At 36.4% G+C, this 26,760-nt stretch overlaps 1 protein-coding gene across 7 annotated transcripts in view; it reads right to left on the reverse strand.

Moving 5' to 3' along the window:
* Nucleotides 1–313: 313 nt before the first annotated feature.
* The window catches only part of gria2a (glutamate receptor, ionotropic, AMPA 2a), a 49,657-nt gene continuing 23,210 nt past the window's right edge, over nucleotides 314–26,760 (reverse strand). For 2 of the 7 annotated variants that reach the window (XM_066659928.1, XM_066659933.1), the window contains exons 4-16: nucleotides 19,663–19,859; nucleotides 15,764–15,817; nucleotides 15,164–15,322; nucleotides 14,426–14,593; nucleotides 14,211–14,315; nucleotides 13,306–13,413; nucleotides 12,978–13,184; nucleotides 11,970–12,337; nucleotides 10,893–11,091; nucleotides 10,358–10,605; nucleotides 8,890–9,004; nucleotides 4,803–4,937; nucleotides 314–3,530 (exon numbers count right to left, since the gene is read on the reverse strand). In XM_066659928.1, coding sequence (XP_066516025.1) covers nucleotides 3,366–3,530; nucleotides 4,803–4,937; nucleotides 8,890–9,004; nucleotides 10,358–10,605; nucleotides 10,893–11,091; nucleotides 11,970–12,337; nucleotides 12,978–13,184; nucleotides 13,306–13,413; nucleotides 14,211–14,315; nucleotides 14,426–14,593; nucleotides 15,164–15,322; nucleotides 15,764–15,817; nucleotides 19,663–19,859 — 2,228 coding nt within the window. In that variant the 3' untranslated portion in view covers nucleotides 314–3,365. Of the gene's footprint in view, nucleotides 3,531–4,678; nucleotides 4,938–8,322; nucleotides 8,438–8,889; nucleotides 9,005–10,357; nucleotides 10,606–10,892; nucleotides 11,092–11,969; nucleotides 12,338–12,977; nucleotides 13,185–13,305; nucleotides 13,414–14,210; nucleotides 14,316–14,425; nucleotides 14,594–15,163; nucleotides 15,323–15,763; nucleotides 15,818–19,662; nucleotides 19,860–26,760 lie in introns of those variants that run through there. The other 5 variants (XM_066659929.1, XM_066659931.1, XM_066659932.1 and 2 more) reach the window with 5 other exon arrangements.

The raw sequence follows: 26,760 nt of genomic DNA on the forward strand, positions 1-26,760 counted from the left end.
AACCTAAGATACAAATACTACATATGCAAAACATCTGTAGACACACCATACAATGATTTTTTTTTGTTCATTTTCAAGTTACATTCAACTGTTTATCTGCATATAACAGCATATAACAACACTGTGGAGCAGCTGCACAAGCCTAAGGTCCACATGCCCAAAGTCAAATGTTAAGCAGAAGAGTATAATCCCACCTCCCAGCCTTGTTTGTGGCCCGCATGGGTATGTGGCTACTACTATCACCTTCTACCTACGTCCTCCATCATACTTTCTGTGAAGAAAGACAACACAGAGCAGCAGTTTCTTAGCCTCTGTTTATTCCAAAAGTCCAAAAAATAAAGCAGTCAATCCACATTCCAATTACAAAAATCTCCTCTGGTTAAGCTCTGTCAGCTCGCCGAATGAAAATCTAGTGATGATTCAAGGCTGTGTGTGGGTGTGTGTGCAATAGTGAATGGCATCAAAGAAGATTTTATGCCCCTCTGTGTTTACAAACTGGACCTGACCTTGAACCACATCATGTGAAAAGTGTTCATACAATTAAGAGATTTTTGTTTATACACATGGATGGTCTCTGCCTGTATATACAATACATAAACATATAAAACTAATGGACAAGATTGCAGTTACACAGCATGGCATAGAAAAGGGTGCTCGGCAAAGAATTTCAATATCATTATTAATGGTTTTAATAATATAGTATCTGCAATTATATTCTCTTTCTTTTACTTTTCAGGACACAATATTCCTATGGAAGTTGTATGTATTTACAGCCAAGTGGCATCATTAAAATCATCATCGCTTTAAAAACAAAAATTAAACTAAAGGTTCTCATGCGTTTCACAGTTAAGACTGCATATAGTAGTGCACATTATTAAATGTACATGTTAAACAATAAAAAGGAAGGAAAAAGTATTATATATCTTAGTGTGTGTGTGTAAGCATAACATTAAAATGACCTCCTTAATTAACTCATTAACTCATTGTCCATTTGATCAGAACCACTAACCATATTAGGTGTACTTTGATGTTATTCAATTACAGACGGGCCATTTGTTATTCGGCATACATTTTTAGCCATTTTTTGCCCTGTACTTCCATGGTCTGGAACCCCACAGGATGACCACAGGTCTTTAATTATTTCAGAGCTGGGTTATTCTCAGCACTGCATTACAACAGATGTGGTTTTGGTGGTGTGTTAGTGTGCAATCCTGTTATGAGTGGATCTGACACTGCAGTGCTGTTTGAGTTTTTAACCATCTTAGTATCACTGCTGGACTGAGAATAGTCCACCAACTAAAAATATCCAGCCAACAGTGTCCTGTGACCACCAATAAAGGACTCTCAGTTGTCTAATTCTGTGGCCAGTTAGTGGGCATAGTGTTTAAAAACTGGAACAGCACTGCTGTGTCTGGTCCAACTGTACCAGTGCAACACACACTAACATGCCACCACACAGGTCAATGCCACTGTAGTGCAGAGAATGACACGCCACCCAAATTATACCAGCTCTGTGATGAATTCTGGGGAGTCCTGACCATTTGAATTACATGGTGTAATGGAGCTTGCAATATATGTAGCGCAACAGATGGGCGAAACACACTATAATAATAGAAATATAAAGTGCACCTATATGGACAATAAGTGTAGAAAGAAGAATGTTATGGCTGATCTGTATATAAACAAGGATTATCATGTGAGGCATCACTACTGAGAGCACACAAACCTTTCCAGGTATTTTGGCACTGGTCATTATTTGGCATTTAAAAATATATATATACTGCCCATGTTTTTTGTTTTCACTTAGGCCTATTATTTTGATAAAGTCATATATTAGCTCTTATTTAATGGTTCCTGAAAAGTCTCAGTAGTGGAAGTTCCTTGTTCCATTTCAGTCTTTTTTCTCTTTGATGAACTATAAAACTACTTGCTTGCATCCATAGGCTAGACATACAGGATCCGAATCCAAAAACAAACAAAAAGCCCCAACAAATTTTTAACAAAATGAACATCACATTTTCAACAACTCAAACAAAACAAAGGATTTTTTTCCTGTCGAGCATGACCTTATTAACATCAAAAGAACAAAATTGTACTTATTTACATGATCAATATGTGTGTGTGTGGGAGATTTGTACAATAGTATTAAATGTTTCAAACATCGCACCTACTTGAAATGAATTTGGAATTGAAACTAAAGGATATATTTTTTTACAATACGGAATCAGCTGTTGTTTCTTTGTTATTTTTTGGAAAATGTATTTCAAAAACAGTACTTTTCTTTTAATATTTCATTTGATGCAGATGATTCAAGTGTGCTTTGCGTTCCTCAGAATCCAAGATTCTGGAAAACATGTTGCTATGGAAACAGATGTTGAGCTGCTCCTCAGTGCATGAGTCCTCTGCTTGTTGTGGGAAAATGTCAATTAAGACTGAAGAATGGAGGTGTGTGAGTGTGTAGTACAACAGCGTGCAGGTGCCGACCGATGTAAACTGAAGTTCAGTTAAAGTGTCCACACGTACATAAGGTGTCTGTACATTTTTCTGTGTTTATGTACAAGTGTCTTACCATTGTATGTGAGTGCTTGTGTTTATTGTATAGATAGAATATCTATGCATTTTTGCGTATTTGTGTGTGTGGATATGTATATATAGTTGTATATATTTAGTATGTAACAAAATGGAACCCTCAAAGACTTATATGACTTCAGATAAGGCTTAGTTATCTTTGTGAATTAAAAATATTTTTAATTCACTCTTAATGAATTATTTCATAATGTGTGTTGTTTTGTATTATTATTATTATAATTATTAGAAATAAAATGGTTAAATCCTTTAAGTGACCATGGGAAAAATATCTTTTTTCCCCTCTGTTGTATCTATGTAGATATAGCTAAGCAATCTCTTCCTTTGGTTAGACCTTCAGGCGCTTAACTGAAAACCCAATGTGTCAGATACATGTTTAACATAAACAGGAAATGACAACGGAATCAGACACTAACAGGCCAATTTTTAATAATTTGGATACATTTTGTGAGGAAAGCATCATTTTTCTGTTTTTATTTTGGGACATTCATTTATATTTAATATTAGAAAAACACAGGGGTGCTAGCAGAAATGAGCTATCATAGAGGGTTTTCATATTCTAGGTTGCTTATATTTATGTCCCAGCATGAAGAACTTGTTTAAATAGTCATGGTATGATACTGGTATTTAAGAAGGAAAAACCTTAAGACGGTGTCTTTGACGGTAGGACTTAAGCGTCTTTGTCTGTTTTCACAGGTGTACTACAATGTGTTAATGTGTGTTTGTAGGTAAGCAAATTTGTAAAATTGTGTTTGTGTGTGTGTGTGTGTGTAAGGCACTCAGGACAGCTCGCTCATGTTGAGAGGTATTGCCATGCCTGGCCTCATGTAGGACACAGCATGGACGGCTTTAGAGAAATCTGGAGTCAGGACTCTTCCGTTTTCCCCTGTACTGCCAGTTATAGACAGCCTGGCCTTACTGCGCATGGCATCCGTGAATGTCACCTAAATGCGCGCACGCACACACGCACACACACACACACACAGAAAGAGAAAAAGAGAAAAAAAAAACAAATACAACAGCATCAGTTTCACACAATGCTGAGCATTTTACAAGTTTAAAAAATTTCATGAGTGGCAGATGCAGTGGAGGATGATTGACAGCAAATGGGTCTATTTCTGATTGCAATGGAACAGCTAGTTATTTATATCTCAAGAGCAAGCCATGGTGCCAATCCATATAAAACACCAAGCACAGATGACAGGCAACAAACATGGCGTGGAGAGAAAAAACCTACTAGAGTCATTGTCATAGCCAACAGGTGGGCAGAATGTAACGTCCATTCATAATACATTCATCAGTTAATTATCTACAGAGTTAAACAGCCAGGGAAACTTTTTACCTCATGAAGGCCTGTATTCAGTAACATTAAAAACGTAACTACTAATGATCAAACATTCAAAATGTTTCATTAATGATGGTATGAAAAAAATGTTATCAAGCCAATGTCAAAACATTGCTGTATCCAAATGTGAACATAAAGGAACTTTTTAACATGTGGGTTGATTAATATCACATCTACTTTATATGCGCTCTACAGTAGACAGATTTCATGCTAGTACAAAAATATGAGTTACAATAAATTTTTATGGCACCGTAACACTACTGCATGAGGTCTCAAACATCAGACACAAGAGAAAATTGTTTTTATAATTACCACAGATATTTCACATAATTACAGTTCCCTTACAGAGAGAGGGAAAATTTAACTATATATAATAATAATAATATATATAATAAAACTAATAACTATTTCTAGTTATATTTATTTATAATACCGGTTTTCTAACACTTATGTCAACCAACTTGATAGGAAGGAGAAGCATTTATCATTTATTATCAAGATTGATGGGACTGGTTCTGATTAGAAATAAATGACCCACCCATCCACTCCCTCTAAGTCATTCATCCATCCATTCATCCATAGAAATTTTATTATGTATGTATGTCAACTGCACACACAAGGCAAAAACAATATATTTTTGGTTTTTCACGAGAGCACAGCAATGATGCCTTGAAATAAATGGATGATGGCAATGAAGCAATTGGCAACAACCAAAGAAGCGATTAAACAAAAAAAACAAAACTCTACCATTCCTACCCCACTAGATCTTAACACTCTCCAGCCCATACACGTTGTACCCTTCCTTATAAGTGGCAAAATTCTGAGAATTCTGTGAAGAAGGGGGGGGATTTAGAGCCTGAGTCTTGGCAACCTTCATGCGCTTGGCCTCAGCACGTGACTTGTAGCAGAACTCCACCAGAGCAACCAGCATGGCCAGCCCCAGGCCGCCCACCAGGATGTAGAAGACCCCCGCCACGTTGCTCAAGCTCAGTGCACTCGTCTTCTCCTGCAGGGCGAGTCAAAGGACGAAAGTCACAAATCAGACAAAGAAGTGGCTACAGTATAGCATGGCAACCCTTCTGACTTCTAATATATGCTAACAAAGAGTTATTAAGATGCTACTATACAACTACAAATGGGACTTCTGGCTATATTAATTGAGTTAACTTTAAAGCACAACAAATGAATATCAAAAAAAAAAAACAATTAAATAATAATCATTATGTGGCGGGCCTATGAGTGATTCTGAGAGAGGAAGATAGTGACAGAGACATAGAACAGCACTCCAGCTATAGACAAATATACAGTCAAACTCCAACATAACTTTTTGTGTTAGAAAGGAAAGCAAGAGTGATAAAAGCAAAAAAAAAAAAAAAAAAGAGAAAAGCAAGAAAAGAAAAAGAAAAGAAAGACAAGCACATATAAAGACACAGGAAGAGCACAGGGACACTGAGCCTATACAGGAGTGTGTGTGTGTGTGTGAGAGAGAGAGAGAGAGAGAGAGAATGAATTTGTGAGGGTGTATACTCATTTATGTACAGTACTGTGCGAAAGTACTTAATTCATTTCCAATCAAAATGGCCATTAAGTACAACTTATTCAGGGAGGTTTCCAAAGTTTGAAACGCTTTCAAAAATGTGACTCTTAACATCCCAGAGACCCAGCAGACCACAAACTCAATAAACATCAGAGAAACAGCATTTAAGACTTATGTCTCTGCAAATTAAGTTCTGCTGTCTCTTTAAATCTGCAGAAACCCACAGGTCCTTCTGTCCATCCATTCACTGTCAGACAGGTGGGTCTAAAATAATGTACAACTGTCAACTAGCGCTCACAGAGAAATGGAAGCATATAAAAAAGAGCAATATTTGTAAATCAAACAGGAGTCTGCTTATGTTCTCAGAACAATCTGACTGCTCCAGATTTAAAGGTAATACCATTTGTAAACAAAACAATAGCAACAAACAATTAATTTCTATGTAAATATGTAGTAGAGTCACACACCCTGCCCTGTCAGAGACTGCATACATGGCATATTGTGTGTAAAATACACAGTATATTACAGAGCACAGTATAAAACCAAGAAAAAAAAAAAACAACTGTACACATATTCCACATATTTGAACAAAAAGGCATCTGACAAAGTCAAAAATCAACATTGGAATAGCTTTTCCAAGATGTAAAACTCTAAGATCAGCCAAAGGCCTCCAATAATTATAATCATACACCGGATAAGATGTAAAATATCCTATGCCAATCCAGTAGAGCTTCACATAGGGCCCACCCCACTCTCTTCCTACCTGCTTAAAGTCTAAGGTTGCTGTGGCCATTTATGTTCAGATCAGCAACCAGCTACATCTAGCAATATTTAAATGAAATAATATCCTACACCTATAGCCTAAGGTTCCTTTGGCTGTTTATCAGATCAGCAACCAGCTACTTTGCAACTAAGGTTACTCACTGACCCCAGCCCCATCCAGTTCCCACTGCATCACTATCAGGTCACATCCCCTGGTCAGGGTTTCACTGAATTAAGCACACGACACCTCCGGAAGGCGCAACAGTGAAGTCTGGTGTCCCAGACCCATAAATGCTCATTTCACAGCACTTCTACAGTGCACTCTGGGACATGTAGTTGGACTATGCAATACCCTGCTTGAGAAACAGTCTAAAATGCTTTACATAACCATTGTGTTCTAAAACAATTACCTATAAACACCAAACATCTCTCTCTTACACACATCTGCACGTAAGTACCTTCAACTGGTGAAATGAACCTGCAATCCAAAAGGAAAGTAAAACATTCTACATTAAGCTTTTTTCTTCCAGTTTAAACCCATTATAAGAAAAAAGCTTAACGTATCATTTGTTACTTTCATGCTGGATTACAGCCTCATCATTTCAGCATTACAAAGTACATTTTCTTGGGCAGTAAGAACGTGTGAGTGTTGTAGAATGTCCCTGCTGAGAACACAAATCAGAGGAGGGAGGCAAAGAGGAAGTGAATGGCCTGGCTGAATACGAAGCATTTGTTTTTGGTTTGAGAATCTGGTGCATTGGTGTGACTTCTAGTGGCAGAGAGGATCATGTGCAGAACCTGTAGACATCACTAATTGTAAAGCAGAGATTTCAACACACTTCTAAGGCTGTTCAGTCTTCTTTAAAGTTGACACTTTCGGACACTGGAATATGGATAACTTGTTCTTAATGGCTGTTTCAAATGGAAATAACATAATTGCAAGTGGTCTCAAACTCCAGCAGAGTACTGTAAAATTATTACATTAAGAATTATTTTTTTAATGTGTACATGAACTTAACTCTTATACACTGATTAATCAAAACATTAAAATGACCACTTTCTAAACTCATTGTAATTTCTATCAGCTCCACTTGCCATATAGGTGCACTTTGTAGTTACAGTTACATACTGTTGTCCATCTGCTGCTCTCCTTTGTTAGCCCCCTTTTATCTGGTTCTTCAATTGTCAGGACAGTTTAGCACAGGATCACCACAAATCATGTAAAATTTTAGTGGTGGATCATTCTCAGCAATGTAGTGTTGTGCTAGAAGGAATGCATCAAAAACAGCAGGAGTTTTTATTTATCTCATTGCGGGATAGAAAACAGCCTATAAAAAATTAATATCCAGCCAACAGGACTAGAGGACAGCCAACACAATCTGTACAGGAACAGATCATCTACTGTTTCTGAGTTGTCTAATAGAATGTGTGTGGACACAGTGTTTAAAAAAACTCCATCACTGTTGCATCTAACCTATTCACACCCGTTCAACTCACATACCACATGAAGGTCAACTGTCATTGCTGAAAATGATCCTTTGGGGGATTTTGATCATTAAAGAATGAAAGGGGGTAACAAAGTATACAGAGCAACAGATGGACCAGTGTTTAACTGTATAACTACAAAGTGCACCTACATGGAAATTGGTGGTGATAAAATGCAAACTGAGTGTAGAATCAAGGAGATCTTTTAAATGTTATGACTGATCAGTGTATGTGCTTTTGGGCTTTTGTCTGTATGGGTATTTTGCATGCATTATTCTGTATTACAATATGAAATCACATCTTTGTATAGGCAATTAATTGAACAGGTCTGTTTCTGATTCATGCGTTGGTTAATCTGTACTGGGGACTCGTTTGGACACACATACTCTCACACATGCACACACACATACATTCACACCCCATTATCTCCGAGGGATGACTTAAAATTACACAGTCTCTCAAATACACACTTAAACACACAGGAAAAGGCTGTGGGTAGACACATTCAATCCACATTCACTTTTTGTGATGGGATGGGTAATGCACACGCACGCACACACACGCACGCACGCGCACACACACACACACACTCCCTGCAGTGACTGACCTTACTTCCCGAGTCCTTGGATCCACATTCCCCTTTATCGTACCACCATTTGTTTTTCATCTTGTCTAAGATGCCTTGCTCACTGAGTTTCAATACTGCAAGGTTTACTGGCGTTCTTCGCGTATGGGGAATAACATAAATAACATTACCAATGTTATTTTATGTTATTGTCATGAACATTAGAACTCGCTAACAGCGCTGGATTGGCTCAGCTCTGCGCGTACATTGGCGATTGGCCCTCCGCGCTCCATTTGGCAAGTCAGCAATCATGGCATTGCTGTGCCAGATGTGTGCGGAAGCATCGCTACAAGAAAGCAGCACCATTAGCATCGGCATTCTGAACCTGATGTCCTTGCAGAACACCCTGATATCTAACTCTACTTAATGGTGCTATGTATACCTTAAATATATAAAATTTTCAGTTTGTCCATATTCATCACCAAATTACATAAACTTACAAAGAAAGCCTTTGTCTCCATGGTTACCTAAATACCGGGAAACCAATAGTGCTGCTTACTCTTGTTACATGTTTCTTTTTTACCCATAGTTCCCGATCACGGGTCTGACCTTTGACTCCCCGCCTCCGCTGCCGCACTCTCCTTTGTCGTACCACCATTTGTTTTTCAATTTATCCAGAAGCCCCTGCTCGTTCAGTTTTAGCACTGCGAGGTTTACCGCGTTTCTTAAACAAACGATAAAACAAACTCGTCAGACAGCATTGGGGGGGTGGGGCTGCAGCGGGCCACACCCCCACCAGTCGCATGGAATAAATGCAGCATTGGGACACACAATCCATCAGTCAATCAATCAATCAGTCAGTCAATAAATCAAGCAATAAGAATTATTATTAAAGCTTTGAGCAACCCGGGTAAACAACTAGTCACTTTATAAGGTGGCCGAGCTTTTTTATATTTAATTTATTAAAACGTCTCAGGGCAGGAGGCTAAAATAGAGGAGGCTAATAGCAATTTGTCAATCGTAATACATCCAATCATTCACTATGCAAACAACTGCAAATTAGATTTTAACTGGAAAAGCACATTTGGTTAGAAATATCAAAAAGAGACCTTCATGCGTACTTCAAACAGTGCATCATCAATGGCATTCTCATTATTGTGTATTCTTAGCCTTCTGAAACATTAGACATTCATTAGTGCTCATAACCATTCAGAGACCAGTGCATCAGATCGCATGCATTAATAATTTATTATTCATAAAGTGGGACGTCAGGTCTAGTTGCTTCCATTCAGTACCAACAGACAAGTGCTCAACAAGGCAAATCTTACTGGCAAACATCCACAGTAAGCCACACTAGGCAATATGCTATTGGTAACAGATCAGCTAAATCTTAAACAGTTCATTTATCATTTATGAACAATGTCACCCTTGACAGCTTAAGTTACAGACTGCTTAGCAGAGGGCCAAACCCAACAGAATATCAATACTACCTGTGTCAAATTGGCCAAACACATTTTAAATTATTATAAAACAGGCATTTGCCATAATTTGCCTCACTGAACGCAAGACAGGTGAGTTTGAACACAAGCAGATAAAAAATATCTTTGGCTGCAGCATTTGACATAACCTAATCTCCGAACACCAGCACATATCTAACCACTTGCGCTTATATATATCTAAACACTAACTTTACTTTGATGCATTTTACTCTTTACATTTAAAATCTAGATAAAAAAAAACTCTGACCTGCTCAGCTACCTAGAATCAGCCTCAGTAAATTTATATGCATTAAATCACTTTGATCTCTGACATTCATTTGGTTATCTAGATTACCAAGTTGTACTCTGACTGCAAAGTCACTTTCAAATCTCCCAGTAATTGCACTGGTTACACTTCAGTCTGTATTGTAAAAAACTCTCACTGTTACCTGATTCATGGTTGCCTAATCTACCATTACTACTCCTTCAAAGCTGCAGTTACCTAGGTTACCTCATTTTTCAGAGGGACCCCCGGCCTACATCAGGGTAGGTGGGATACTATAACAACATGGGTCATATTGTTATACTACTCCACCCACCTTAAAGCAGATCCTTTGGGTGTAGCAATGCCGTAGCCTTTGGAGTCCAGGTTGCCGCCGACTTTCATGGTGTCACAGGGCTTGCGTTGCTCTATGTACTCATTCATGGTGGACTCCAGCAGATAGGCGTATTTGCCTTTGGACTTGCGCACTCGCAAAACACCTTCCACCGTGTTTTTCACAAAGACGGATGGCTCAGCACTTTTCATGTACTGCCACATTTTGTCGAAAAGAGCAATCTTTGATCTCTGAATATGGGAAGATGGACAGAGGGCAGGAGTCAGATAGAAAGAAAATAAAGAAAACAAAGATAGTTTTTGTTATAATCTGAATTTATAGGAAAAGGAGCAATAAGAGATCAAGGCTAGGCTAACACAATTTAAATTTACGATAGACTTAGGTAGTATTAGGAATCTTGCCCAAGTACTCTTGTGGTACAGTATAATGTGGGTGCCTGGGCAGGGACTTGAACTACCACAAATAATAAAACCTTTGATTAAATACATTTCTAAGACGTCATGTTTCTCATTCTCACCCTGAAGAACTCTTTGGTTGAGCCTGCATCAAGTGTTCCATAGGCAATCTCTGTCTGCTTGGCAAGATCTTCTGCACTCTCAATTGGTGATACCATTCTCTCCACAGTGAGGAAGGCAGCCAGGTTAGCCGTGTAAGAGGAAATGATGATGAGGGTGAAGAACCACCAGACACCACCAACTATACGCCCAGATAAGGATCTATATGCAACAAAACACCATCAAATACACTCCCATACATTCAGAAACACTAGAATAATAGAAAAAATGTATTTATGTAACAAATTAAAATAGATAATTATGTGATTTTATGCTAATGCAAAAATCAATTTATCTAGTACTTGGATGACAAGTTAGCCGATATATGAAAAATATCACACATCCACTTAATTCTAAAAGTATGTCTAAATGTAGACATTTAAATCTTTCACAAATCCATTACATGTCTTGTAGTTGTACTCTATGGCATTATGGAAACCAAAAAAAATTGCAGCTATAATTTTCTATCTATATTCTACCAGCTTCACACCAAGGGGAAAAAAAGTAAAATGGGACCATATTATCAAACACAAAGAGAAAGAAATTAAGAAGAAAAAGGATAGAAAGAAGGGGAACATGTAGAGAAAAAGATGTAAAGTCTAGTGGTATAGCTTTATAGTGATATAACCTTTAGCTTTAAGTGAAAATGGGGAATATGCAGCCGAAACACGATACCACTCCAAGAGTGAAGGAAAAAGCGACCTTCTGCGACTTACAGTGCCCTGCCAGGTGAGTATACGCTCAAGTAAGAAACTTCCAACCAAGGTTTCAAAGTTCAACCCCAATCGAAAGTACCTACTCCTGCATTTGTTCAATCTTCAAACCCTGGGAGTGTCTCAGTGAACGGAGATTAGAGGGGGGATTAAAAATGAGACAGCAAAAGAGTAATTTCTGTCACCACAAGGTAGAAGCAGCAGGAGTCTGAGCGTATAAACACAGTGGCTAATCCAGGGTGAACTGCTGACGCTCAAAGCCGCACTGAAAACAGCACATAATGTGAGCTTGCCAGCACACCAGCTAGCATCAACTCACACACCAACCTTGGCGAAATATCGCATCCCTGCTGCATAAAAGCACCCAGAGAAAACCAGAGACTATTAAAGATGCCAAATTCATTAGTGGACTCGCTCGCTCCCAGCTGTCCGTCCTCAAACTCTTCTGTGTGCCACTCGTAGGGACTAAAGCGGCTAACGAGGAAGAGAACCACGCTAACGCCGATGTAGGCAAAGACGATGCACATCCAGATTTCATAAGCCAATGGGTCCAGGAAAGAGAAGACACCAGGCTTGGACTTCTGTGGCTTCTTGATCATGATGGAAATGCCCAGGCTCATGAAGGGCTTGGAAAAGTCAATCACCTCTTCACGAACCAATGTTATAGTCAGCGGAGCAACTGCTATGTCTGCTTTCTGACTCAGGGACAGAGTAAAAGAAAGAGAGATGAAGAAAAAATATGTGAGTGTTTGGACATAAACAAAAGCGTTTGTATCTTTATCAGTTACAGCAAATAACAGGTAATTAGCCTTCATGGCCGAAACTCTTTTTTTTCTGCAAAAATAAAAATGTACTGAAAGCAAATGAAAGCATAAAAACAGCAGGAATAAAAAAAAAATAATACAAATAAAAATTATGTAAAATATGTACATCATATCATATATCATCAAGGTGTGTCTGTTTATTTCTTACTATAAGAAAAATGAATATGAGAGCATGCATTATTATGCTAAACCATTTAAAAAATATATGCTTCTCCTTATTCTGAATATTTGTTGCATGTATCTGCATATACTGCTCTCTAAAAAAACTGTATTTCCATTATTGTTTATTGTATGTGTAAACAGATTTTGAAAATAACACACCTCCTAGACATTGTCTAAAAATTTCATGAGAAATGGACCAGTTGGAATGGTCCAAAATATCTAAAAATGAATAGCCTTTTGAATGAACTTGCATTACAATTTAAGTGCACTTTCTCCCATCCTGTAAAGTTACTATTTTGGAGATATACAATATATTTTGGACAGCAATGATATGTTGCATGGTCCTCACCCCATACACCAGCTCGCCCACCATGCCATTCCAAATTTTGGTCTCAGCGTCCCTTGCACCATATTTCCCATCGCCCACTATCTTCAACTGGTATTTAAACCCACAATGCTTTGCAATCTCAGCTGCCAAGTCCACACAGTATCCCTCATAACGATCATTATCAGTAAATAATTCAGAGTTCTTCTTCAACATCACGTAAGGTGCTTCCTACAAAGCAAAAACAAAACAAAAAGAAACACATTAGTACATGCAGAAGTGTTAAAGCTGTTGTCCGTATATTTTACATTTAAATAACAGAATATTAAAATAATATTTTGCATGGTTTTACCAAGATGGTTGTCACAATAACTGTCTTGTTCTCCATGCCCATTGTGTCATTGGGGAAAAGATCTGATTTGGTCACTACCATTTTATCGACCTCATTCCAGTAGCCAATCTGGTGTGGGGAGAAACAAAAATAATTTTTTTCTATTTATAGTACTGCATATTCAGAAACTTACTGCTGAGGTCAGCTGCTTTTAATAATGTAGAACCAGTTTTGTTGCTGATATATGTAGGAAAATATACAATCATATATTAATCATATAATGCTATGGTGCATCAAATTTTCAAAAACTTTAAAAGTTTATACTAACTGGTAGGAAAGTGTAACAAATAAAAAACTTTTGTGTCCAGAAAGATTAACTTTGATATTAACAATGCTTTTATACCCAAACCTATACAATGACCAAAAAGTAAACATATTTAATATTCTTATTTCAGTGTATAAAAACTGGTGTCAGACTTGAATCATTGTAATCTACACTGTGTAATTATAAAGTAAAATTACAAAAAATATGGCAAGTGATTTCTGAGATTAGTCAGGCTGACCCACAGTTTAAAAAATGCTCAGAAACTGTTTAGTGACTTGTCTGATTATTAATAAGTTCTGTGATTTTACTAATGTAAAGGTTCCAAAAAAATATTTGTGCAGTCATACAGCTAAGTATTTGTTGGATGTGTTCAGAGTACTAGGATGAAGTATAAAATCAGTGTAGTTAGGTCATTTGTATCTGCAGGCAGCTGTCAGAGCAGAAGATCACTTTCAGAGTACAATCTGACACTTTTACCGCTGTTAGATTTGGGTTGTATGAATAACCCATGTCATGTACATTCGGTCTACACCTATCTCTTTTTATAAACATGTACATGAATTTGCTTGTGTTTGTATATTTGCATGTAAGAACAGCATACTTTTACTGGGCCACTGTTTTTCAGCTCCATGATGTTAACAGAATAATTCACTCTCCTGCCGTATTGGTCAAACTGAATGTTTCCCGTTAGACCATCCACCCGCACCTGATATACACAGACATATACACACACACACATATATGTCACAGTTTCAAAATTTTCAGACAAAACAGCATTGGGCAATATAATGCTACTATATCAGAAGTAAGATAAACCTGTTTCAGGGCACGTTCTATTTCTACCCCCTGAGCCCAAGGGACTGCTGGATTGGCCAAGCAGTCTCCATTGTTGCCACGACGGGTGATGTCAATTCTTTGTTTATGCAAGAAACGGAATGCTTCTGCCATCACCTGAACCGCATCATACGTCAGGGCTGATGTATACTGCAGGGAGTCATCACATTCACATACACATACACACACAAACACACACACCCACACATATACATTCATTTCAAAACAAAAAACACTGTAAATGTGACGCCTACATTTTGAACAGCGGAAAATCAACAAGAAAAAATGTGAAAACATTTTAATTTTGAAAATAGTCTGCTCAATTCCCAAACATTTATAGAATTGTTAAAAGAAGAGGCAATGTAATACAGCAGTAATTGTTGGCATCAAATTCAAAATTGCCAAATACTTAAGCAAAAAACTATATATATAGGGTTTGTAAATGCTCATGTGAAAACATTAATAACTGTGAAGACATGGGCTTAATCAGTGTACTTTAGCAACGACCTGCATTACATTTTCTCTCTGTGAAAATAGACATAATAATTATTGTTTTAATGTTGGTGGATATAAGCTTTTGATATGGCACATTGGTGTAATCTGCTATTATTCTTTTGAAAAGTGGTTCTCAATAACTCAACAGAGGTCAACAGCTGCAGTAATCTGGAAATTAACATTCATGCACAAACAGATGCATCTGTTAAACACACACACACTCACGCGTATCTTGCTGTCTGCTCCAGGGTACTCTTTCTCCTCCAGAGCCTCCCATCTCTGGTCAAACTTAGAAACAAGAGGGTCGTCAAAATCCACAATCTGAAATCCGGACACATTTGCTCCACCATACTGGATCTTTGAGAGGTCTCCATCCAAAAATCCCTGAACAGAAAAAAATGGTGCACAATAATAATGCAATTACAAATCCTCTTTCTGCTTATTATATTATTATAGGAAAAGCAATAAACAAGAATATGTGATATGTCAATTCTCTTGATCCTTAATTTAACTAACAGCAGTACAAATAAACAAAATCCAATGATTTGGCTGATTAACTTGATATATTTTGTAAATATTAACATATTGTTTGTACTTTTTATGTTTGATAAAGATTCAAGTGAATAATAAAAAAATTCAAATTCTTGTTTTTATAACATTTTCCAAAAATACCATCTTTTCTTGAAGCAGGGATTGTATATACATATTTGATCATTTTTGTGTCATTATGCTGATCCACACAGGTGCGTGCACACACAAAATACACATGCAGAAAGTAAGAATTATGTCAGAATATGGTCTGAATTATTTGTTTGATCAACTTACAAAATTAGCGATGATGTAATGATATCCTTTTACATGCAGCCCAATTGTGATGACCTGCAAACAATAAAACAAACAAGAAAAAGGGATATTAGCAAGGACAAATATTATGGAAGTATCCTGCTATTTCAATGATACTTCTGAAATTATACTTATGAATATAAATCTCTTTACAGGGCAGAATCTATTACACCATCCACATAGTTGGATTTCTGCACATAAAATGAACTACTGAAACAACAGACTTTGAATTAAAACCACCACCTTGTTTTCGAAATTCACTGTCCATTGTCTCAGCTCCACTGACCATACAGAAGTACCTCTGGACACATCTGCATACTTTCTGCATCCCTTTCACCCTGTTCTTCAATGGTCAGAACCTCAAATGACCACCACAGAGCAGGTATGATTTGAATGGTGGATGTTTCTCAGTGCTGCAGTGACACTGACACGGTGGTGGTGTGTTAGTGTGTGTTGTTCTAGTATGAGTGGGTTAGACACAGCAGTTGAAGCGTTCCCCAATATGGGGGGGAAGAACTGGTTCACAAACCAGCAGGTAAACTGAATATTTGCATTAAGATTTTGATACTGATATTGTAACTAATTAGTTAAAGGTTTGTAGATAGTATTGTATATGAGGTATTAGAGCTGTCAGGCCAAACTCAGTTGAAAAAAAATGGTAACCTTAAAAAATAGAAAAGCCTTGTGCACATTTAAATATGCACTTTTTTGCAAAATAGGAGCATTGGCAATTATTCTGATGGATATGTGTCATTGTGCAGATAGCTTTGGTGGCGATTGGTATGTGTATTTGTACCAAACTGTCACCATATGTGGGTCAGGGTTCCGGGCACACAGTCACACTGAGAATACACAATAAACTTCATGTGAATATTAGGCTCTTGGTGTAAATAAAGTAATATCACAAGCGATTGCCATTGGACTTGCAAGGTACTGTGGGAAATGTAGTGGTTTAGGAGTATTGATGTTTTAAATCTAGTCTTGTTTATGTTCCACACATCCTCCTCTTCTTCCTCCTCTTGCTCTTCTCTTGCTGTAGTGGGTAGAGAGTGACTCATATGCTCCTTTTTGTCTTCTCAGTGTTCTCAACTCTGGATTTGAAATGACTGAAAATAATTATTGATCAGATATTATGCTATTTAACCGTGTATTTCAATTCATGAAATCATGGTGGATTTGAAGAGAATGATGTGTCTGTGTGTGTATGTGTAAACACAGTGAGCATGCTAAAGTTTACCCTTTAATGCTCACATTTGCTTCTCTTTACACACCTAGTGTTGCTGCATTCGATTTCCTGCCATCTGAGCAGATTTCTGTTATGACTGTGTACACGTTCACATTTTAGACAATTCAAACAGAAATTAATGAGATCTCAGTAATGGAAATGGTATAAGATTTATGCACAAAGCACTGAACATTCAAGAAATTTGAAAAAATTTAAACGAAAAATATTTATTTACGGTTCTGTGCAAATGTTTTAGGCACATGCAAAAATTGTTAGTAAAGATGACTTCAAAAATAATGGGATTAATTCTTTATTACTTGAAATAAAAAGACAACAATGTGCAGCAAATATTACTGCATACGACCATTTGCTTTTTTTATCTTCTTAAATATTAGTCCTCAGTACAGTTTATAGAGTTTTATAAAGTTTTTTAATAAGTTGCTTTCCTTACAGATATAAAATTATTATTTTTTGTAACATAATTATTATTATTATTATTACTGGTAGAGTAAACGTAAAATGTTTTTGTACTGACTCAGTAATACATAATTCTTAAAATAAATATCTATATCAATATCTCAAACAATTTGTACTCAAAAAATAGGGTGCCTAAAACTTTTGCACAGTACTGTATATCAAAAGCCTTCTTTCGCAAACAGCCTACGCCTCATCGGCGAACTTCCCTTGCATCACTGGTGAGCTCCTTTTGCCTCACTAGTGAGTTCCACCATGCCTTGCTGACAAGCTCCGTTCTGCCTTGCTGGTAAGCTTGCAGTGCTTAGCTCACAGGCTCCCTCTGCTTATCCAATGAGCTCGCCTTGCATTGCCAGCTAGCACAATTCATAACAATTCCATATTCAGATTGTTGCTTAATCAGCATTATCTCTCTTTTCATTCACTAATTTTCAGATCTGTACAGATCTGTACTGTCAGCCAAGCCCCTGAAAACATTACTCAGGTAACCAGCCAATCAAGATTGAACGTCTTCTTAAGCCTGTGCATGTCATTAATACATGAAGACGTGGTCCTAAAAATTCCATTCAAATTTAGCCCTACATCTATAAACACTTCAGGCTTTTTGAAGTTACACATAGCAGCAGTATATTACATTTAGAGTAGTATATTAGCAGATGTTGTATTTTCTTAACTGAGTAATCCGACTTCTTTCCATTGTACCCAACAACTATTTAGTGCAGCTTCTCTATAATAGTTTATCCTATTTACTTATGTATTCAGCTTGAAATTATTTATAAACTTCACCAAATTTCACTATTTTCCAGTAAATATCAACATTAAACAAAACCTATTCATTTTTCAACATTTCTGATAAGATTAGATAAATGGTCTGCTTGCATAAAAAGAAAATATATGACAATATATTTAAAATGAAATGATGGCAAAGCAAAATAATAATTGAAAATTTATATATATATATATATATATATATATATATATATATATATATATATATATATATATATATATATATATAAGAGAGAGAGATTTATATTTTAATATATTTTTCCATCTGTCAAGACAACTCTATGATTCTTAAACAATATGAAGCTGTGAGGAAGCTACTACTTAAGGAACTAGATAAATAAAAGGAAATTTGCACATGAATTTGCTGCTGGGGTTCTCAGAACCATCTGCTGAAAACTTAATGTCTTTTGACTGGAAATAAGAAAAGAAAAAGACTGGCGGTCTCTGACATTTGTACAGCACCTATAAATGAAGTATATACAGTATGATCATTAATCTGCAAGTATTAATGTCTTTCAACTCCATTTAGGAAACTGGACCAAAGAGTATGCTGGTAAAGAACAGATGGCAATATTAAGTGCATTTATACAAAGATAATCTGTCATTAAAAGAACATGTAAGGCATTAAAAAAGCATACTTTGTCCATGTCAGTATTGTTTTCAGCTATTTGTATATATTTCAAACATACACCCTCAAAAACAAATTTATACCATGCAGGGTAATTTATAGATAGATCCTGTAACTAAAACATTTATGTAACATGCAAATACATATGTGCCTACACAGTTATTAATTTAGAAGCTGCGATCAACAGAAAGCACTGTGGTTTCATTTCCATGGACCATAAGAATTTAACTTTACTAATGTTTCATTTATATGCAACATTAACTTCAGAGAGACCAATAATTTTGATCTGACGTATTGATTTTCCTCCCTGAGGCAGATAGATTTTTAAATACTATTTTTTTTTAAATGAGTGTATGTTTCTCTAATACTCCATGAACAGTCATTGGATGTGGGGCATATACTTTTTGTAATCATTTTGAAAAAGAGCTGTTTTAATAGAACCTTAGCAAACATTATGTATAAATAACATTGACAAAAGTATGTCTCTGTATGTCAAAGGAAGGTAGAGGGTGAGAAAGACAGGCAAATAAAGAGATAAAGGGAGAGAGAGACAATGAAATGCAGAAACAGCTAGAGTAAGCTAGAGAACAAGAAGAAGAAGAAAGGAAGGAATAAGGATACAGATAAAAGTAAAAACAGAAGAGAATCAGGAGAGAGACAGAAAGAAAGGCAGAGATATCAGTAGAGACAGAGTTGAGAGATAAAATGAAGGACAGAGAAAGATTATAGAAGAGTTATACTGACATAGCAAACACTCTCTCTTACCTGTTCCATGATGTCTTTAACTTTGTCCTGTTCACAATCAAGGATGACTCTCCTCTCTTTCTTGTTCTCCAGATCCTGAAACAGTGAGCGATAAGCCTCATCTTTCCTCTCATCCTTCAGGTTGCCAACATTTATTGCTGTCACCTGCCACTTCCTCTCAGCTGCCGTGTCCAAGACAGCCTGCAAGGTGGACAAACCTGACAGAGAGATATTATTTTTTTGAATGTATATGTACACATACTGCCCCTCAAAAGTAATTTAAAATACTTTTAACACATATGACTATGAATACTGGTTTGCATGAAGTTAACCATTTTGAATACTGAATTGGATGCACATGAATGTATGTGTGACCGTCTTATCTTGGGGTTATCTAGGGTCAGTGTACTGTCAGTGTTTTGCTAAATTAAACCCACAACAACTCCAAAAGGCTCAACAGTGAAGTCTTGCATCCCAGACTCTCCACCCTCCAAGCTAGCTTTAAAGACCCAACATAATCTTATAAGTATAGTCATCTTGGCTTTCCTGGTGACTAAAGCAAAACCAAGCCCCACTGGCACCATTAATTTGCCACCAGTTCTATATGTACTTTACATACTATATCTACTGCCTGCACTATCGACTACCGTACATCCACACTGGCCTCTGTGGTGACTAAGGCTATACCTAGCCCCACTGGCACTGTTAATGCATGTTCAGTGCCACCAGTTCCATGTGAGCAATACACTCCACCCCACTTACCTGCCTGGGCTTTCATGTACCTAAAACACCACACAACTAAGCCAACTTCAGCTGCTAACTTTAAAAAGTTTGGTCTACTGCAACCCCAAATGAAATTGTTTACCCTATAGAATAAACTGTTTACTTCCAGAGTACACCATGTCAGGCCTTAGCCTAGTTAACACAATACACTCTTAGAAATGTAATACATCTTGCCCACAACTCTTGCCAAGTGATCTTCTGCTTCTCTAGATTTTGCCAATGAAGACAATGGCCTTGTTTTGTTTGTGACACTGCTGTTGCACACCATTTTATTTCTCTACCTGCTTGCGAATAAAACTAGTCATCATTCAACTTCTCTCTGGAATGTGGCCTTGTTAAAAACTTTCCACTAATCACTTGACTCAAGGCCTACTCTTCTGCAACACACTTGGCCAATCATGTCTCCTAGATCTATTGAGCTCCCAGCTACCTGCATTACCACTTCTTTTCTAATTTTGTGACTGGCAGTGCTGCTTTTATCACAGCATCCTTACATCCTAAAAATATCACTTTGTGACTTAACTTAGAACATTTATATTCCTCAACGAAACTTGTGAGCAGTAGCTGCAGCACCCCTCTCCCATTCCATGCCATATGATTTAAACACTGTGGCACCCCTAGCCACTGTTTTAAATGTAATACATACAGTATTAATATGATGATTGATAGATAGATGGATTGTTGGATGCTTTGTACTTTAACTCCTAAGCTAAGCTTCAGTATGATTTGGGACCCATCTCTGCTTGAATATAACCTCAATCCTGTTTAACCAAAAACAAAAATTAATCTAAATTATCAGCAAAGACATATACCTGCTAGAAATTGTACTCTAAAAAAGCTGTTAGAAAACATTCTGAAGAGTTATATTCCATCTAATTTGTCTTCTCTATCTGTATTCAGCCTGCATTCTCTCCATTTGCTGTTTTTCATCTCTTGCTTCTTGTTTCTCTCTCTTCTTACACTACCCCCTCCCCCATATTCACCCCACACACATACATATACACTCTCACTTGCTTTTTCTCTTTCTGTCCCTCTCCCACTCTCGGATAAAAGCCAAAGACTACGGCTGATTTCATATTTAGGTCTCTCAGGGAGGGATTCATTCCTCTGCCTGAAACCACAGATTTAACATACACTATACACTGTAGAATATGTTCCTAATGTCCCTGAAAGAAACCTTTGCCTCTCTGGTAAGAGTAGATTCAGATATTTAACCATATTAATGCAATGAAAATATCCAATGGGGAAGTATATTGTTTTTAACACAATTAACACAGTTACTTGGGCATTATGCTTTGGTCAAAATTTGTCTTGGTCTTTAAGTCTATGCTGAGAATTTACTTGCTTAGTCTAACTTTTAGTAATTAACATTTCCCCTTAGATAAAGGCTGTAGATCCAGGGGTTCATTTAAATAGGGAATTGTGCTAAACAGTGCTGGTGCTGTTGTGCCACTGCTCACACGCAATCATTCAGGTTTGTTGACGGTAGAGCAGAAGGGTGCCAGAGTTTCAGAGTTCCCCCAGGTCTGTGTTATCTGCTGGTTCTCTCCTTTTAGTTTTAGATCTGTCAGAGTTGCTTGCCACATTCTGTCAATATTCATATTCTCTATAATCCATAAATTCAAACTGAACTAATGCCACCTCTCTACTCTCTTTGAGTTAATGACTGCCTTCCTGTTCAGGGGCCACTAATGGAAGACTTTCTACATTGATTTCCATTGAAAGTTAAGTTTTCTTTTCCATTCTCCTGTAAAGTTGCTGTATTGGATTTTTTTTTTTTTTAAATCAGACAGCAACAATGTAAATAATAACTGAGGGGGTATCTGTCACATCACCAAGTTGAATATGGTGAAAAGGTTCAGGTACAGAACTAGACTTAAAGGTTTTTATATGTTTGCCAATAAATTTACTCTGTGAAGAACATTTACACCAATGAAAACTGTATATGAATTTATTGATAATGTCATATGTTTAAGTATATTTAAACCCATCTTTATTGCATTTTTCAGCATAATAGAGGAACAATCTCAGTATTGTGTTTATATTTCAACATTTTATATTTTTTTTAATTACTCAATTATCAAAATAACAGAATATTGTATTCATAAACAGCAGATGTAAGGCTACAATATTTATATAAGCATATGGGTAACATGGGTGGGAGTTTATTAATCTTAGAGACATAAACCACTTCTTTCATACCACCTTTCATACAGCCTGGGTCTTCTTTTGTTTATTTTAAAACTGATTGTCCACCAGTCAGCACTGGGAGTTGCACCAGCCACCACTGCACAACAATTAAACATCTCTAATGCACTCTTAAGAACTACTGCACTAATAACTGGGAATTTACTAATAATTAAACCCAAACTGCAATGTCTAATTTACAGTGAAATACCTATATAAGGTCAAGTACCCAAAGCACAACACTGAGAATTATACCAGGAGAGCTCAGTTGTAAAACATGGATGTAAAATATTAAATATTAATATGTTAATATCTGTTAACGAGATGGAACTGAAGCCAGAGATTCTCTGCTTAAGCTACCAAAGACTTCCCCCAGGTTCTATCCTCTGTGTAAAATTTGTAATGGGGGCAGCTAAGAGAAATTGGAGACTGTAAACAAACCGAACTGAATAATTTTTTATGAACCATAGGCATATAAATTAAAATGAGTGACAGCAGTAAGTGTTTTGTGACTTATATAACCAAGATAACTCAAAATACTCTTTATATGTAATCATATGTAAACTCTGATATTTTTTTATAGAGTTGTCTAAAAATACAGTGAAAATCGTGTTTTCTTTTCTCAGTCATTAACCCACACAGTGGACCATTTAACTAGAATATGTTGCAGATAATAGCTTCCAAAATGTGCTCCTTTACTTCTCATTTATTTTTATTTCACAGTCTTTGTATAATAAAAACTACATTCACACAACACAAAGCTCACTGTAGAAAAATTAGTGGTTGTAACTCAGTATCTCTACATTTATTTTAGTGATACTATATATAGGAGTCAATGGTTGTTGTTTTTATTATTGTAATTATTATTATTAATAGTAAACACAAACCTTACATTACCACTAAAACAAAATCTATGAATTAACAGTGTGCAAAAAATAAATGACCCTTTTAGTTTTTTAAAACACAAACTTAAAATTCAATATCTTTCCTGCCCTTCTCCTTGCATTTCAGTGCACTGTTTCCAGGCTGCAATGAACCTGATTCACAGTGGGCTCAGTAATTAGCCACTAAGCTCAATCAGAAGTGTCAGCGCAGGAGGGTAATAATCAACACAAAAACAAACAAAACAAAACAAAGCAAAACAAAAAAAAAAGGACAAAAACTCACCAACCCCTAGGGCAACCTCCTCCACATTATGAAAATTCGAGAGAATAAAATAAACATTATTATTTAATTTTGCACAATCTGTGTTACAATTAACAAATAAACTAAGCAATGTAGAAAGTAAAGAACATTTCTGTGAATGCAATCTACACTCCCCCCACACAAAAAAATGAAATAAATAAATAAATAAATAATAATAATTGCAATAATTGGCGCAAGTGTAATAATTAGTATTCTTCAACTGGATTCAATTCAGTGTAATATATTAAATGTAATTAAACATAAGTAATGAATACTGACTATTATTTTATTGTGTCACACTAAATAAGACACTGCTGCATTGTTTCTATTTCTACTTCACAAAAACTAATTAAACTGAATTACAAGCTAAATATTTTCACACATTTTGACAATCAATATATACAAAGCACTACTTTTTTCAGTGTTACAATATTTTAGAATAATAGCAAAAAAAAAGTCATTACAACATTGATTAAAAAAATAAAAACAAAAACACACAGAGCATTATCTTAATATTGCCACTATCAGCCTGCAACATAGCCAAGAGTAAACGCTATATCTAATGTCAGTACTGTTCTGCTTCATCCATGCCTGCGGTGGAGCAGAGCATTCATATCACCAGCTAGCTATGCATTCGCAAAATAGGTCCTGACAGAATGATATATATACACATTTGCAAGATACACAATATGGCCAAAACTACGTGGATGTCTACATTTGTGACCCAAAAGATCAGGAAAAAGATTCACATGCAGTGACATACTGTTTAAAGTCTATAATTAATAAGTTATCATGTAGAAGGATTATAGCTGTTCTGAAACCGAGGGTATTAATAAGGAGCCCCTCATTTGTTGAAATAACAGCTTCTTGCCTTTTTAAAGGAATTACATTGTATTTTGAACATTGCTTTAAGGATTTAACCGTATTTAGCCTTATAAACATTAGTGAGGTCTAGTACTGATGTTGGATGATTTTATATCACAAATGCCACTCCAACCCATTTCGTTATCACTGGATGGGGGTATATTACGCTTCAGTGAAAGCAATCCTTGAGGGTCTTACTTTCCACAAGCTGATGCTTGGTATTGAGCATGGTGCAAATGGGGTTATATGGCACTGCTCTAGAGCTTCCCATTTTCTTTCAAGCCTTTATTGGAGAATTATACCCGCTGTTAATGCACAACTGAATGACTGTGTCCACAATGTGTTCAACGTATATTAACTGAATTCAGCAACTGTAAAGGTTTTTTACAAACATTTGGATACAAAAAATATTTATAAAATGTTTACACATAGACTGTAAAACAGAATTACTTCTGCACATTATGCTAAGCCACACTATATATCAGAATGAAAGAGATACTACTAGGCCAATCATTGGCAGTTTTAGTTTTACAGACAAGATTTAAACACTCCATCATAAATGCAGGTGAAAATAACTACATTATTACATTAGTAGCACATTCATTATTAGTCATTCATTATAGAACTGGTTTCAGCTTGAGAGTCATTCTGTGATTGTTACAGGCCTGCATCTTAATGTGTTTCTGCAAGGCAACTGTAAGTGTGATTGAATAAATATGACATGTTGAGAGAATGTGTGTGAGAGAGAAAGGGGTGGGATGGTGGGGGGTCTAATGTGAAGACCCAATGTGTGTAAATGCATAAAAAAATCCAAAGTGTCTAGGTCTGTATGCTAGGCTTTCTCTTTCTGCTCATGGCACAGAAAAGGCACCTGGAGCACAAACAGTGATGAGGATATTGCTCTATTCCTGCACCATATTTGGGTAATATTCCATTTTTGCTTTTTTGGATAACTTAAGATCAAACTGTCCCCAAATTCAGGAGAGTGCTAACTGTTTTAAAGTAAACAGATCTAAACTTAAATAACTCAAGTTACAAATGAGTTTCTGTGGTAATTTAGAGTTACAGACATCTTAAACTTCAGCCATGTACAAACAAGTAATGTTGTTAACTTCCTCAAAAACACATTCCAATTTAAAAGACATGGAGCACCTGAAGATAAACAAACCATAGAGAACGGAGTTTCCCCCTAATCACAGACATTCTCATTAAATAAATCTGTGCCAAATTTCAGGTCAAATGTAATACAGTCAGGGCAATATCAAAAGAGTCCAAAGCAGTCTCATGTGTGGTTACATCTGTCTAAACTCGACATTTACAGAAGTGGACATTCACTGGACATTACCATAGTTACATAGTCATATTTGGCCACTGTATCATAGTGTAATTGAATATTAGTGATTAAAATATAATAATGACAACACTAAATACAGTACAATAAAATTACTGTATAGTACAATACAACAAATGTCTTTGTTGGTAATGCTACCTACTGGCTACCTGCCCGTGTTGGGGCTGTTTTGGCCACTATATCCAGTGTTTATTTTTCTAATGAAAATAATTAGAGGAATAATAAGAGGAAAGTCTCTTAGTTTAAATTCTTCCAGCCACCACCTCCCACAATAACTCTGTACCCCACTTTGAACACACAAAAAAAGAAACACAAACTGATCTCAGGAAAAAAAAAATATCCTACTCTCCTCTAGTATCAGAGCAACAACAGAAGTCTTCCCTTTTACTTCTCAGTGGATCATTACGATGTTTTTAAAGCTGTAATTTTAAGTTAAGAATATTACCTAGTGTTCCTTTAAAGGGCCAGGACGCTTTGCTTGACTGGCTACACGTCCCTGTATAAATTAGGTCAGAATGTTTACAGCAGCCACTAAACCATTGTAAATATTTAAGATCATGACATTTAATGCAAACGGATATTAATTGGAAGGACATTAAACGGGGCATGACTGTATTCATAAATAGTATTTTAAATCTGGACATGGTAACACTTCTAACTGGTGCAAAAAATATACCTAAAACCTGGAGAGTTTACTGTATTTGATACAGTGGCCCAGTGAAAACGTAAGTAAGGAATAGACAATTTCA

Source organism: Hoplias malabaricus, chromosome 2 (genome assembly GCF_029633855.1).
Source record: "Hoplias malabaricus isolate fHopMal1 chromosome 2, fHopMal1.hap1, whole genome shotgun sequence".
Taxonomy (NCBI): domain Eukaryota; kingdom Metazoa; phylum Chordata; class Actinopteri; order Characiformes; family Erythrinidae; genus Hoplias; species Hoplias malabaricus.